This window comes from Spinacia oleracea, chromosome 3 (genome assembly GCF_020520425.1).
Source record: "Spinacia oleracea cultivar Varoflay chromosome 3, BTI_SOV_V1, whole genome shotgun sequence".
Classification (NCBI taxonomy): domain Eukaryota; kingdom Viridiplantae; phylum Streptophyta; class Magnoliopsida; order Caryophyllales; family Amaranthaceae; genus Spinacia; species Spinacia oleracea.
This window is the reverse complement of record NC_079489.1, coordinates 149,096,244-149,112,950: the sequence shown is the minus strand read 5'-3', so window position 1 is coordinate 149,112,950 and position 16,707 is coordinate 149,096,244. Positions and strand designations below refer to the sequence as shown.

Genomic DNA, 16,707 nt, shown 5'->3' with positions numbered 1-16,707 from the left:
ATTCATGAATTTTGTATGATTTCATCATGGTATCAGAGCAGTAAGATCAAGATTCTGGTTCAGTTTCCTATTCCGATTCCGCCGATATAATTCAATCAAAGTTCTGAGTTCTTTGTTCTTGAAGGTCTGTTCATCCTCATTTCTGGTATTGTTTCCTAATTGCTGATTGATTAGGAATTATTGATGCTGTTGTTTCTGAACTATTTCTGCTGGAATTACTTTGCTGGATAATTGTTTGATATCGTTCTTCTTAGATTTTGTTGCATAAACCCAGAATTCTATAAAAACAAAATGACTACACCAAATTTGGCTCCAAATCAGGATCCTGCTAGTCCTTTTTACCTTCATCCAACTGATAACACAGCTAGTCAGTTGGTTTCAATTAAGTTCAAAGGTGAAGGTTATGGTGACTGGAGAAGGAGTATGATGATTTCTATGTCATCTAAGAACAAGCTAGGGTTTGTTGATGGTACAATTGCTAAACCAGATCCTACACATGATACTTACCAGGCTTGGATGAGGTGCAATGATATGATGATCTCATGGTTATTGTACAACCTTGATGGATCCATATCTAAGAGTGTTCTGTATTTTCATACTGCTAGGGAAATCTGGTTAGACTTAGAGGATAGATTTGGTTTTGTATCTGGACCACAACCATTTTCCTTAGAACAACAAGCAGTAGAAATTTCACAAGGAAATCATAATGTGGCCGAGTTCTTCACATAAATAAAATCCATATGGGATAAGATTAGTGCAGCCAATCCTTTGCCAACATGTACTTGCAATCTCTGTATATGTAATGTGACACAAAGAGTCTTTAAGATGCAACAGGAACAAAGACTGATGCAATTTCTCATGAAATTGGGAGAACATCTGGCTGTAACTAGAGGTAGCCTTTTAATGATGCAGCCATTGCCTACAATTTCACATGCCTATATAATGCTGGCACAGGAAGAAAGACAAAGAGAGTTAGGTGCAAGCTCACAACAACATGAGAGTCATGCTTTTGGAGCTGACAGAAGAAGGTTCAATGACAACTATAATAGGGGAGTTCATAATTCTTACAGGAATCAACAACCCTATCATAACACAAGGAACAACTACACTGGAGGAAGCAAATCAGCTGTATACAAAAAGCCTTCCATCTACTTCTGTGACCACTGCAAAGTCAATGGACATAGTACTAAGAGGTGTTTTAAACTGCATGGGTTTCCACCTGGTTTTACTGGATTTAAGACTGATAAGAGAGCTGCAACAGTTGCTTACACAGATGAAGGATATACTGATGAAGATATGACAGAATATCAACAACAACAATTATTCTATCCTCCAGAAAGGGAATGTCCAGTGCAGTCACAATCTCAACCAGGTTTCCTCACTGCAGAACAATGCACACAATTGTTGAACCTCCTGAAAAAACAACAGAATGATAAGTCATGCACACCAGAAACTCAACATGAGGAAGGAGAAACTTCAGCTCATGCTTTTATGGCAGGTAACACCTTCTGTTTTCTTACATGTTCAAAATCCAGTTGGTTGCTAGATAGTGGAGCATCAGATCATATGTGTGCCAATTTGAACATGTTTAATACTTATGAGGCTGTTCTTGATGATAATGATTTTATAACTATACCTGATGGAAGAAAAGTAGCAGTACACCATAAAGGAACAATTACTATAAATGATCATATACAGCTGAAAGATGTGCTGCATGTGCCTGATTTTCATTACAACTTGCTATCAATCAACAAATTGTGCAATGACCAAAGTTGTACAGTTTCATTCACTGCTGACAAATGCTATGTTCAGGGCCATTCAATGAAAGGGCCACAGGTTCTTGGTAGTGTGAAGTCAGGGATGTACAACATTGATGATAACAAGTTACAAACAGATGGTACATCTGCTTCTGCTACCTGTTTCAAGGCTTCTAATGACAACAAGATTGCTGCAGAGACTTGGCACTTGAGATTGGGACACATCCCCTACAATAAGATGAAGCTAGTAGTTGATAGCTTAGCCACTCCTTTGACACATGATAGCATCTGTCAGATATGTCCTATAGCTAAACAACCTAGAAGTTCTTTTCCAATTAGTAGTATAAAGAGTACAAAAATTTTCCAGTTGATACATTTGGACACTTGGGGGCCATACAAGCATAAGACCCATACTGGATGTACTATGTTTCTTACCATAGTGGATGATTTTACAAGAACAACATGGACTCATCTTTTAAAGTCTAAAACATATGCAATTCCTGTTCTTATTTCTTTTCTGAACATGGTGGAGACTCAGTTCAACTCTAAAGTTATGTGCATCAGATCATATAATGCTTTAGAACTGTGTGAAGGTAACATGAAACAAATACTACTGAACAAAGGGATTATCCAGCAAACCAGTTGCAGTGGAACCCCACAACAAAATGGTGTGGTGGAGAGGAAACATAGACATTTGCTTGAAACAGCTCGTGCCTTGCACTTTCAATCTAAAATACCAATGAAATACTGGGGAGAATGTGTTCTCTGTGCTACTTATTTGATAAACAGGATGCCATTGAAGAGCATAAACTGTTAGGTTATGATACATATGACATTTACATAAATCATGCGGAAACAACCATTAACCCAGGAAACATATTATTTACACATAATCATTTAGCATAGTTTAGATGCATACTCTTTGTTGCGTGCCTTCCCTAGCTGCGCCCGAACCGAACAAGAACAAGTCTTTTAGGACTCCAAGTGTCGTCCCTCCGTAGAAAGTCCACAGCACGTCCGGATCCGCCTTAAGATTGACCAACTAGAATCGCCCTTAAGGTACTCAGAAAATTCGGCACTTTTGGGGCAAGATGGGTTTTAATTTTCTCTCAAAAAACTCACTTTTGAATACTTTGAAACTTGTATATAAATTATGACCCCTAGGCCTTTATTTATAGAGTTATGGAAAAGGAATCGTAATCCTAGTAGGATGCGAATTAATTGGAATTAGAATTCTACATGAATTCTACTTAATCAATTTATCCAATAGGAATAGACATTTAATCATACACTGACTCTTGCAGATTCAGGAATCTCGCATGAGCTCAAACTCACACACACACGGCAGCCACAAGGGCTGCCCACGCATGCGAGCAGCAGCCCACGCAGCGCGGCCCACGCATGCGCGGCCTTGTGCGCGCTGGGCTGTGGCGTGCGTGCTTGCTGGGCGATGGCCTGGCTTCGTGCTGGGCCTTCGTCCGGCAGGCCTCGTCCGATGCTAATTCGTACGATACGCTTCCGATTAAATTTCCATTTCCGGAATCTATTTCCGATACGAACAATATTTAATATTTCCGATTCCGGAATTAATTTCCGTTTTGAACAAATATTTAATATTTCCGTTTCCGGCAATATTTCCGATTCTGGTAATATTTCCATTTCCAACAATATTTTCCGATACGTACCATGTTTCCGTTTCCGGCAACATCTACGACTTGGATAATATTCATATTTCCGATACGATCCATATTTCCGTTTCCGGCAATATCATCGTTTCCGGAGTATTCATTTCTTGCCTGTGACGATCTTAGCTCCCACTGAAACCAAGATCCGTCGGTTCCGAATATTCATAGATGGAGTATTTAATGCCATTAAATACTTGATCCGTTTACGTACTATTTGTGTGACCCTACGGGTTCAGTCAAGAGTAAGCTGTGGATTAATATCATTAATTCCACTTGAACTGAAGCGGCCTCTAGCTAGGCATTCAGCTCACTTGATCTCACTGAATTATTAACTTGTTAATTAATACTGAACCGCATTTATTAGACTTAACATAGAATGCATACTTGGACCAAGGGCATTATTTCCTTCAGTCTCCCACTTGTCCTTAGGGACAAGTGTGCATTTCCTAATTCCTTTGTCGCTCGATGCTTGCTCTTGAACATAAGGTAAGAGTTGTCATCCTTATTATGTCCAGAGGTGTTCCTCGGTTTCAGAGTTCAACTGATCAAATAAACAGATAATCATAGCCTATGATTCATCCGAGCACGGCCATGCATTTCACAGTTTCTAGCTCTCCGAGTGGCCTTGTACAACTTTTAAGCATCTCATCCCGATTTATGGGAGGACAATCCCAATCTTGCGATCTTGAGATTAGACTTCGTTTGATAGGTGATTACCTGAGCGTTGCCTTTATAGCCTCCTTTTACGGTGCGACGGTTGGTCAACGTCAAAGCAACCAGTTCTCAAACAAGTAATCTCAAATCACTCAGGTATTGAGGATTTAGTGTCTAATAATTTAATGAAATTTACTTATGACAGACTTTCATCTCTTACAGTAAAGTTTCATAGGTCTTGTCCGATACTAGTCTTCCCAAAGTAAGTATCTATGCAAATGATTATGACATTGCCATGTCCACATAGTTCAAGAAACAGAACTACTAGTCATCTTGCATTCTAATCGTCTAACGTTTTCTATGCGTCCAATTTTATAGAGAACTCCGACTAGGGACCATTTTCAACCTTTGACATTCAAGTTCACTTGATAGACATTTCTTAGTCACGGGACTGGTCCTGACAGTCTATCTTGAATATATCGTCAAGTTGAAGGGACTCATCATTTAATAAACCACAAATTAAATGGAAAAATGAATTCCTTTCATTTATTGTGAATGATTAACCAATAATGTTTTACGAAGATTTAAACTCTAAAACTTTAAAACATTAAACAGAGACATCAAAGCCATTCTCCAATATGCTTGATTCCCATAGCTGCAGTGTGCGAGTTGTGCTTCGCTTGCGGCAGAGGTTTAGTTAATGGATCTGATATGTTGTCATCAGTTCCAATTTTGCTTATCTCGACTTCTTTTCTTTCAACGAACTCTCGTAGAAGGTGAAATCTACGAAGTACATGCTTGACTCTCTGGTGGTGTCTAGGCTCTTTTGCCTGTGCAATAGCTCCGTTATTATCACAATACAGGGCTATTGGTCCTTTAATGGAGGGGACTACACCAAGTTCTCCTATGAACTTCCTTAGCCATATAGCTTCCTTTGCTGCTTCATGTGCAGCAATGTACTCCGCTTCAGTTGTAGAATCCGCAATGGTGCTTTGCTTAGCACTTTTCCAGCTTACTGCTCCTCCGTTGAGGCAGAAGACAAACCCAGACTGTGATCTGAAATCATCTTTGTCGGTTTGGAAACTTGCGTCCGTATAGCCTTTAACAATTAATTCATCATCTCCACCATAGACCAGGAAGTCATCTTTGTGCCTTTTCAGGTACTTCAGAATATTCTTGGCAGCAGTCCAATGCGCCTCTCCTGGGTCTGACTGGTATCTGCTCGTAGCACTGAGTGCGTACGCAACATCCGGGCGTGTACATATCATAGCATACATTATTGAACCAATCAATGATGCATATGGAATCCCATTCATTCGTCTACGCTCATCAAGTGTTTTTGGGCACTGAGTCTTGCTTAGAGTCATTCCATGAGACATGGGTAGGTAGCCTCGCTTGGAGTCCGCCATCTTGAACCTATCAAGCACCTTATTGATATAAGTGCTTTGACTAAGTCCAATCATCTTTTTAGATCTATCTCTGTAAATCTTGATGCCCAATATGTACTGTGCTTCTCCTAGATCCTTCATCGAAAAACATTTCCCAAGCCAAATCTTGACAGAGTTCAACATAGGAATGTCATTTCCGATAAGCAATATGTCGTCGACATATAATACTAGGAAAGCAATTTTGCTCCCACTGACCTTCTTGTATACACAAGATTCGTCCGCGTTCTTGATGAAACCAAAGTCACTGACTGCTTCATCAAAACGTATATTCCAGCTCCTGGATGCCTGCTTCAATCCGTAGATTGACTTCTTTAGCTTGCATACCTTTTTAGCATTCTTTGGATCCTCAAAACCTTCAGGCTGTGTCATAAACACAGTTTCTGTTAAAACGCCGTTTAAGAAAGCAGTTTTGACATCCATCTGCCATATTTCGTAATCGTAATATGCAGCGATTGCTAATATTATTCGAATAGACTTTAGCATTGCAACTGGTGAAAAGGTTTCATCGTAATCCACACCGTGGACTTGCCTGTAACCTTTCGCAACCAATCTAGCTTTGAAAACTTCAAGTTTCCCATCCTTGTCCTTTTTCAGTTTGAAAACCCATTTGCTTCCAATGGCTTGGTAGCCATCTGGCAAATCGACCAAATCCCATACTTGGTTTTCAGACATGGAGTCTAATTCAGATTGCATGGCTTCTTGCCACTGCTTGGAGCTAGGGCTCGTCATAGCTTGCTTGTAAGTCGCAGGTTCATCACTTTCAAGTAATAGAACGTCATAGCTCTCGTTCGTCAAAATACCTAAGTACCTTTCCGGTTGAGATCTATATCTTTGCGATCTACGCGGGGTAACATTTCTAGATTGACCATGATTCTCACCAGATTCTTCTAAAGATCTCTGAGTTTCATCCTGAATGTCATCTTGAGCATTCTCTAGAGTTTGTTGTTCGACTCGAATTTCTTCGAGGTCTACTTTTCTCCCACTTGTCATTTTGGAAATGTGATCTTTCTCCAAAAAGACACCATCTCGAGCAACAAACACTTTGTTCTCAGATGTATTGTAGAAGTAATACCCCTTTGTTTCCTTTGGATAGCCCACAAGGATACATTTGTCAGATTTTGGATGAAGTTTGTCTGAAATTAATCGTTTGACGTATACTTCACATCCCCAAATCTTAAGAAAAGACACATTTGGAGGCTTTCCAAACCATAATTCGTATGGAGTCTTTTCGACAGCTTTAGACGGAGCTCTATTTATAGTGAGTGCAGCTGTATTTAGTGCATGTCCCCAAAATTCTAATGGAAGTTCGGCCTGACCCATCATTGACCTGACCATGTCTAGCAAGGTTCTGTTCCTCCGTTCTGACACACCGTTCCATTGTGGTGTTCCAGGAGGAGTCAATTCTGATAGAATTCCACATTCTTTCAGATGGTCATCAAATTCATAGCTCAGATATTCACCGCCTCTATCAGACCGCAGTGCCTTGATCTTCTTGCCTAATTGATTCTCTACTTCACTCTGAAATTCCTTGAATTTGTCAAAGGATTCAGACTTATGCTTCATTAGGTAGACATAACCATACCTACTGAAGTCATCAGTGAAAGTGATAAAGTAGCTGAAACCACCTCTAGCATTTGTACTCATTGGTCCACATACATCTGTATGGATTAAACCCAATAGTTCATTTGCTCTTTCTCCAACTTTAGAGAAAGGTTGCTTTGTCATTTTGCCAAGTAAACATGATTCGCATTTACCATAATCCTCTAAGTCAAATGGTTCTAGAATTCCTTCCCTTTGAAGTCTTTCTAAGCGTTTCAAGTTTATATGGCCTAATCGACAATGCCACAGATAGGTGAGATCTGAATCATCCTTTTTGGCCTTTTTGGTATTTATGTTATATACTTGTTTGTCGTGATCTAATAAATAAAGTCCATTGACTAATCTAGCAGATCCATAAAACATCTCTTTAAAATAAAACGAACAACTATTGTCTTTTATTATAAAGGAAAATCCCTTAGCATCTAAGCAAGAAACTGAAATGATGTTTTTAGTAAGACTTGGAACATGGAAACATTCTTCCAGTTCCAAAACTAGCCCGGAGGGCAACGACAAATAGTAAGTTCCTACGGCTAATGCAGCAATCCGTGCTCCATTTCCCACTCGTAGGTCGACTTCTCCCTTGCTTAACTTTCTACTTCTTCTTAGTCCCTGTGGATTGGAACATAAGTGTGAGCCACAACCTGTATCTAATACCCAAGAAGTTGAATTAGCAAGTATACAGTCTATAACGAAAATACCTGAAGATGGAACGACTGTTCCGTTCTTCTGATCTTCCTTTAGCTTCAAGCAATCTCTCTTCCAATGCCCCTTCTTCTTGCAGTAGAAGCATTCGGATTCAGAAGTGGGTTGACTGACCTTCCTCTTTGCAGATTTGGCGCCAGTATGCTTAGTTGGGCTGGCCTTGTTGCCACCTTTCTTAGCATTCCTCTTCTTTCCAGATTTCTTGAACTTGCCCCCACGCACCATAAGCACATCCTGCTTATCACTTTTGAGCGTCTTTTCAGCGGTCTTCAGCATACCGTGAAGCTCAGTGAGCGTTTTGTCCAGACTATTCATACTGTAGTTCAGTTTGAACTGATCATACCCGCTATGAAGAGAATGGAGGATGGTGTCTATAGCCATTTCCTGAGAAAATTGCTGATCCAGCCGACTCATATTCTCAATGAGTCCAATCATTTTGAGAACATGTGGACTTACGGGCTCGCCTCTCTTAAGCTTGGTCTCAAGAATTTGCCTATGAGTCTCGAATCTTTCGACTCGAGCCAGATCTTGGAACATGTTCTTCAACTCACTGATGATTGTGAAAGCATCTGAGTTGATGAACGTTTTCTGCAGATCCGCACTCATGGTGGCGAGCATTAGACATTTCACATCCTTGTTGGCATCAATCCAACGATTGAGGGCTGCCTGAGTGATCCCGTCGCCTGGAGCTTCGGGCATCGCCTCATCTAGGACATACTCCTTTTCTTCCTGCATAAGAACTATTTGCAAGTTCCTTTGCCAGTCAAGGAAGTTTTTCCCGTTCAACTTCTCCTTTTCGAGAATTGATCGAATGTTGAATGAATTGTTGTTTGCCATATTAAAAACTACAATTGAAAAGAATAAACAAATAAATAACCATTCACAGTTTCTCTTAATAAACTTAAATTCTAGCATTCATGCATAATTCAATGTTTATTAAGCATTTTATTCAAGTTATGTGTTCCGGCAGGTGTGAATAAAATGATTCCAAGATCCTAAAATCATTGAAGAACTAAGCACAGTTTGTCGACTTAATCCTAGAACATCTTAGGTAAGCAAAAGCCTTTTGCTAATAGTCTAGAAACTATTCTTGGTTGATAGGTACGTCTAAGAACTTATTAGGTAAACCTATCGAATTTGCCACGACATAAAAGGACTCCTTACTTATATCGTTGAGTTTCACCAAAACTAACATGTACTCACAATTATTTGTGTACCTTGCCCCTTTAGGACCAATAAGTAACACCTCGCTGAGCGAAAACTATTACTAGATTGATGTAAAGGATATCCAAGCAAGTGTATATTTTGGCATGGCACCTTTTAACTCAATTTTTAAGTTTGGAACTTAAGGCTCTTACTATGTTGGTTAGATTTTAAGTGAACTAAAATCCTTAATCATGCAACATAATCAAGCTTTTGATCTCATGCATTTTAAGACATATTTAAAGCAATAAATAACTTAAAACATGCATAAGATATTTGTGATCTAGTATGGCCCGACTTCATCTTGAAGCTTTGACTTCAAAGTCCGTCTTGAAAATCTCCGTGGGAGGCACCATTTTCTTCAAATAGGATAAGTTATAACTAATTACAACTATTTGATGGTACGCAGACCATATTTGAATTGAAAAATAACTTTGGTGCTTTAGACTAATTACATTCAAATTAATGGTACGCAGACCATATTTTCTATCCTATTTGGGCCATACTAGTCACTTCATAACCTGCAAAACAGTACATATACAATATATACCATTCACCCATTCATTATCATGAATGGCCCACATAGCTGGTTAGTTAAAACACATTATGCATCACGTAAACATTTGCAGCAATTAATCAAGGTCACCAATAATCTACCAATTATTCAGTCCTTATTAATTCTAATCGAGTTGTTTTAACCTTAAGGATTTGTAGACCTAATCAAGAGTTTATGACTAAAAGCACTCCCACTCAAACCAATAAATTCATATGCTTTACTAATTTTAAACATAAAATTGTATTTCTAGTCTAACCGGAAACATACAAATTTAATTAAAATTTAAAGCTCATATAAATTTATAATTGAATCCAAAAATTTAATTTTAATTTCAGTCACATTTAAATTAATTTATGATTTTAATTTTAGTAAAATAATTAGAATAAATGCCATTTATTATAATTATAATATTCAAAATTAAAATCCAAGAAATTAATTCAAATTATTAATTTTAAAATCAATTAAAATTACGTGAACTGAAATTTTCAAATTAAACATTCAAAAACGATCTAATCGAAACGCAAACATCCTATGCGTTGCACGCCCATGGGCTGTACGCACACAGCCATTGCTGGCCATGTGCGCGCAGCCCATGCGCTCGTTGCATAGCTGCTGCTGTCCCATACGCAAGCCTCCGCACAGCGCCCACCGCACGCGAGCTATCGCTCGCAGCGCGCGCGCGTTACCGCGCTCGCTGGTGCGCGAGATCGCTCGCTGGTGCGCGCGAGCCATCGCTCGCTGGGGCGCTGCATCGCTCGCTGGTGCGCGCGAGCCATCGCTCGCTGGCGCGCGAGATCGCTCGCTGCGCGCGCGCGAGCCATCGCTCGCTGGTGCGCGAGATCGCTCGCTGGTGCGCGCGAGCCATCGCTCGCTGGGGCGCGAGATCGCTCGCTGCGCGCGCGCGAGCCATCGCTCGCTGGTGCGCGACATCGCTCGCTGGGCGGGCGACGTCGCGCGCTGTGCGCGCGAGTGATGCTGTGCGCAGCGCTCGTGGCACGCGAGCTTGCGCTCGCTGCGCACGAGGTTGCGCGCTGTTGTGTGAGGCAGCGCGCGCTGTGGCGCAGCTCGCTTGCTGCCCACACGCGACTGCCTTGGCTCGCCCCTCGCCCATGCCCATCCGTTCATTGCTCGTGGCACACGACACAAGGCAGGGCTGCTGCCTTGCGCTCGTGCACTACGCCCTTGCTCATTGCATTCGTGCCGCACGGGCGACGAGCTCCCTTGCTCGTCGTCGCATGCCCGCATTATACAACACCCCTTAAGGGTAACACGAAGCGTCCATTGCTTCGTGCGTGCAAGTTATTTGAACGAATCGCATAAAAATTTAAAATTTATATTTAAAATTAATGACAAATTAATAAATAATATTAATTTCATAATTTTAGGGCGAAAAATCGAAAATTTATTATCCAATTGATTTCCGATTGATATGGATTCAAGTCTAGGTCATAAAAATTTAAAATTTATCGTAAATTTACAATTTTTATGGTGGTTTTTAATCATAGGTTTCTAATTAAATTACAATTAATTATGAAAATCAAATTAATTCTAAATTATTCTAATTTTCAACAAATTAATCATAATTACAAATTAGATTGCATAATTAACAAGACTAGGCATTCAAACTTGTTAAACATATGCAGTAGGTCAATCAAAAATTCAAGATTTATCAACAAGAATCGCAAATATTTAATTTAACATCTTAAATTTACGAAATTTTGCATCCGAAAAACTAAAACCTTCGAAAAGTCATAGTTAGGCTTCGAATTTGAGAATTCTGGGTTCGGCAGAAAAATACTATTTTTGTCAAAATTTTAGAATGCCTTTTACATGCGGAATTGACACAAAAATCACTCAATTCGGATGAGTAATGAAGAAACTGCCGAAAAACTGCGTACATATAATTAAATAAACGCAATTTGCAATTAATTAACAATTACGAAAATTAATCACCCCTTTTAATTCTTGCAAATTTGTAATATTTAACCATGTTCATGCAATTTAGATTATGAAAATAATAAGGGGCTCGTGATACCACTGTTAGGTTATGATACATATGACATTTACATAAATCATGCGGAAACAACCATTAACCCAGGAAACATATTATTTACACATAATCATTTAGCATAGTTTAGATGCATACTCTTTGTTGCGTGCCTTCCCTAGCTGCGCCCGAACCGAACAAGAACAAGTCTTTTAGGACTCCAAGTGTCGTCCCTCCGTAGAAAGTCCACAGCACGTCCGGATCCGCCTTAAGATTGACCAACTAGAATCGCCCTTAAGGTACTCAGAAAATTCGGCACTTTTGGGGCAAGATGGGTTTTAATTTTCTCTCAAAAAACTCACTTTTGAATACTTTGAAACTTGTATATAAATTATGACCCCTAGGCCTTTATTTATAGAGTTATGGAAAAGGAATCGTAATCCTAGTAGGATGCGAATTAATTGGAATTAGAATTCTACATGAATTCTACTTAATCAATTTATCCAATAGGAATAGACATTTAATCATACACTGACTCTTGCAGATTCAGGAATCTCGCATGAGCTCAAACTCACACACACACGGCAGCCACAAGGGCTGCCCACGCATGCGAGCAGCAGCCCACGCAGCGCGGCCCACGCATGCGCGGCCTTGTGCGCGCTGGGCTGTGGCGTGCGTGCTTGCTGGGCGATGGCCTGGCTTCGTGCTGGGCCTTCGTCCGGCAGGCCTCGTCCGATGCTAATTCGTACGATACGCTTCCGATTAAATTTCCATTTCCGGAATCTATTTCCGATACGAACAATATTTAATATTTCCGATTCCGGAATTAATTTCCGTTTTGAACAAATATTTAATATTTCCGTTTCCGGCAATATTTCCGATTCTGGTAATATTTCCATTTCCAACAATATTTTCCGATACGTACCATGTTTCCGTTTCCGGCAACATCTACGACTTGGATAATATTCATATTTCCGATACGATCCATATTTCCGTTTCCGGCAATATCATCGTTTCCGGAGTATTCATTTCTTGCCTGTGACGATCTTAGCTCCCACTGAAACCAAGATCCGTCGGTTCCGAATATTCATAGATGGAGTATTTAATGCCATTAAATACTTGATCCGTTTACGTACTATTTGTGTGACCCTACGGGTTCAGTCAAGAGTAAGCTGTGGATTAATATCATTAATTCCACTTGAACTGAAGCGGCCTCTAGCTAGGCATTCAGCTCACTTGATCTCACTGAATTATTAACTTGTTAATTAATACTGAACCGCATTTATTAGACTTAACATAGAATGCATACTTGGACCAAGGGCATTATTTCCTTCATAAACAATATCACACCTTATGAAAAACTTCATGGTGATAAGCCTCTTTATGATCACTTAAGAGCCTTTGGGTGTTTAGTGTATGTATCCACCTCTAAAGCCCACATAACCAAATTTAATCCTAGGGAAACACCTTATATTTTCATTGGCTATTATCCATCCCAGAAAGGATATAAAGTGTTAGACAAAAACACAGGCAGAATCTTTGTATCAAGAGATGCGGTCTTCCATGAAACACATTTCCCTTTTCACCATTCTGAAAATGGCAATGCCTCCAATTCTCCATCTATTTCTGAGTTCCCTCCTTACCTTTTCTTACCTATTCATACTCCCCTCCTACCTGATCCAGACACTGTCATACCCTTTTCTACCTTGCCACATACTAATCCTACTCTTCATCATGATTCACCACCATCCACTGCACCTTCTACTCCTCTCTCTTTCTCAAATTCTTCACCTCTTTCCACTCCTAATTCTTCTCCTTTCTCTTTTTGTACCTCTACTCTTTCACCCATCTCTTCCTTTGCATCTCCTATACTACCTGTTATCTAACCTTCTCATGTTCCTGCACCACCACCTATAAGAGCTTCTACCAGCTCACACAAAATTCCTTCCTATTTGACAGATTATCACTGTTTTACTGCAACACATTGATGCAACATGGTTTCTTACCAGAATCTACCTCCAAATCATCATGCAATGGTGGTTCTGCTTGACAATATCAGTGAACCTACTTGTTATAAGGAAGCTGCACAGAAACCTGAATGGGTGCAAGCCATGGAAAAGGAGATTACAGCTTTATTGCAGAATGACACATGGGAGGTAGTTGCTTTACCACTTGGAAAGAAACCCATTGGCTGCAAATGGGTGTTCAAAGTGAAGCTTAAATCTGATGGGTCTCTTGAAAGGTGTAAATCCAGATTGGTTGCCAAAGGCTTCACACAGAAGTATGGCATTGACTATGAGGAGACTTTATCTCCTGTGGTCAAGATGGCTACTAACAGATGTATAATTGCCCTTGCAGCAAGCATGAAGTGGGATATATATCAGCTAGATGTAAACAATGCCTTTCTTCATGGTGATCTCCATGAAGAAGTTTACATGAGGATGCCTGAGGGAATTCCAAATCCAGAAAATAAAGTCTGCAGATTAAAGAAATCTTTATATGGACTCAAACAAGCATCTAGGCAATGGTTTGCAAAGCTACAGGGAGAATTGCAATATCAAGGTTTTGTTCAGTCAAAGAATGACTATTCTTTGTTCATTAAAAGACATGGTGATCATCTCACTATAGCTGTTGTTTATGTTGATGATATTTGGCTCACAGGCAATCATCTTCCCACTATCACCACTCTCAAAGCTCACTTGGATGTTGTTTTTAGCATCAAGGATCATGAACTACTTTCTTAGCATAGAAGTTGGTTATCTTGCAGATGGGGTGGTTCTCACACAGAAGAAGTTTACTAAGTCCTTATTATCATATTGTGGTTTTGACTTACACAAACATGCTGCTACTCCTCTTTCCATAAACACCAAACTGTATGCAGAAGAAGGAACCCTTCATGATGCACCTGAACATTATAGAACACTGGTTGGAAAGCTTAATTTCCTTACTCACACCAGACCAGATTTATGCTTTGCAGTTCAACTGTTAAGTCAGTTCATGCACATGCCTAGAGTTCCTCATGTCACAGCTTTGCATCATGTACTCAGATATGTAGCACACACTGCAGGACAAGGCATTATCCTCCAAGCTACAGATTCTCTCACCTTGTAGGCCTTTTCTGATAGTGATTGGACAGCTTGTCCCAACACCAGAAAATCCATCACTGGTTATGTTTTATTGTTTGGGAATTCTCTTGTTTCCTGAAAATCTAAGAAACAAACTATTGTTTCTAAAAGCTCTCCTGAAGTAGAGTACAGAGCCATGGCTGCAGTGTTAGGTTATGATACATATGACAATTCATAAATCATGCGGAAAAACCATTTAGCCAGGAATACATATTATTTACACATAATCATATAGCATAGTTTAGATGCATACTCTTTGTTGCGTGCCTTCCCTAGCTGCGCCCGAACCGAACAAGAACAAGTCTTTAGGACTCCAAGTGTCGTCCCTCCGTAGATAGTCCACAGCACGTCCGGATCCGCCTTAAGATTGACCAACTAGAATCGCCCTTAAGGTACTAATAATTTCGGCACTTTTAGGCAAGGTATGTGACTGAATTTTTCTCTCAAAAACTCACTTTGAATACTTGAAAACTCTTGTTATAAATTGTGAACCCAGGCCACATATTTATAGGGGTATGGAAAGAGAATTGGAATCCTATTAGGATACGAATTAATTAAATTAGAATCCTAATGAAACTCTTATTTAATTAATTTATCAAATAGAATTAGGAATTTAATCATTAAACGAATCCAGTACGTTTTAGGTTTCGTATGTGAACACAAACACACACGCACGCACAGCAGCCCACGAGGGGCGCCATGCGCGCGCGCGCACAGCCCGAGCAACGCAGCCCACGACTGCCGCGAAGCCCACGACTGCCGCAGCCTTGGGCGCGCGCTGGGCCTGCCTTGCGGTGGGCCTGGCGCAGCCTTGGGCTGGCGTGTTGTGGCGCGCGTTTCCCTTGCTGGACGTGGGCCTGGCTCCGTGCTGGGCCTTCGTCTAGAAAGCTCGTCTGATGCTAATTCGTACGACGCGCTTCCGATTAATTTTCCGATTCCGGAATTCATTTCCGATACGAACAATATTTAACATTTCCGATTCCGGAATTAATTTCCGTTTCGAACAAATATTTAATATTTCCGTTTCCGGAATTATTTTCCGATTCCGATAATATTTCCGATTCAGACAATATTTCCGTTTCCGACAATATTTCCGATTCCGGCAATATTTCTATTTCCGATAATATTTTCCGATACGTACCATGTTTCCGTTTCCGGCAACATCTACGACTTGGATAATATTTATCTTTCCGATACGATCCATATTTCCGTTTCCGGCAATATCATCATTTCCGGAGTATTCTTTTCTTGCCTTTGACGATCTCAGCTCCCACTGAAACCAAGATCCGTCGATTCCGAATATCCATAGATGGAGTATTTAATGCCATTAAATACTTGATCCGTTTACGTACTATTTGTGTGACCCTACGGGTTCAGTCAAGAGTAAGCTGTGGATTAATATCATTAATTCCACTTGAACTGAAGCGGCCTCTAGCTAGGCATTCAGCTCACTTGATCTCACTGAATTATTAACTTGTTAATTAATACTGAACCGCATTTATTAGACTTAACATTGAATGCATACTTGGACCAAGGGCATTATTTACTTCAGTCTCCCACTTGTCCTTAGGGACAAGTGTGCATTTCCTAATTCCTTTGTCGCTCGATGCTTGCTCTTGAACATAAGGTAAGAGTTGTCATCCTTATTATGTCCAGAGGTGTTTCTCGGTTTCAGAGTTGAACTGATCAAATAAACAGATAATCATAGCCTATGATTCATCCGAGCACGGCCATGCATTTCACAGTTTCTAGCTCTCCGAGTGGCCTTGTACAACTTTTAAGCATCTCATCCCGATTTATGGGAGGACAATCCCAATCTTGCGATCTTGAGATTAGACTTCGTTTGATAGGTGATTACCTGAGCGTTGCCTTTATAGCCTCCTTTTACGGTGCGACGGTTGGTCAACGTCAAAGCAACCAGTTCTCAAACAAGTAATCTCAAATCACTCAGGTATTGAGGATTTAGTGTCTAATAATTTTAATGAAATTTA

General features: G+C 40.2%; 1 protein-coding gene across 1 annotated transcript; it reads left to right on the top strand.

Annotated features, from left to right (window-relative positions):
- The first annotated feature begins 291 nt into the window (after positions 1 to 291).
- Positions 292 to 729, top strand: LOC110790335 (uncharacterized). The gene has a single exon (XM_021995118.1). It carries the CDS (start codon positions 292 to 294, stop codon positions 727 to 729), a length of 438 nt encoding a protein of 145 aa, XP_021850810.1.
- The last annotated feature ends 15,978 nt before the right edge of the window (positions 730 to 16,707 follow it).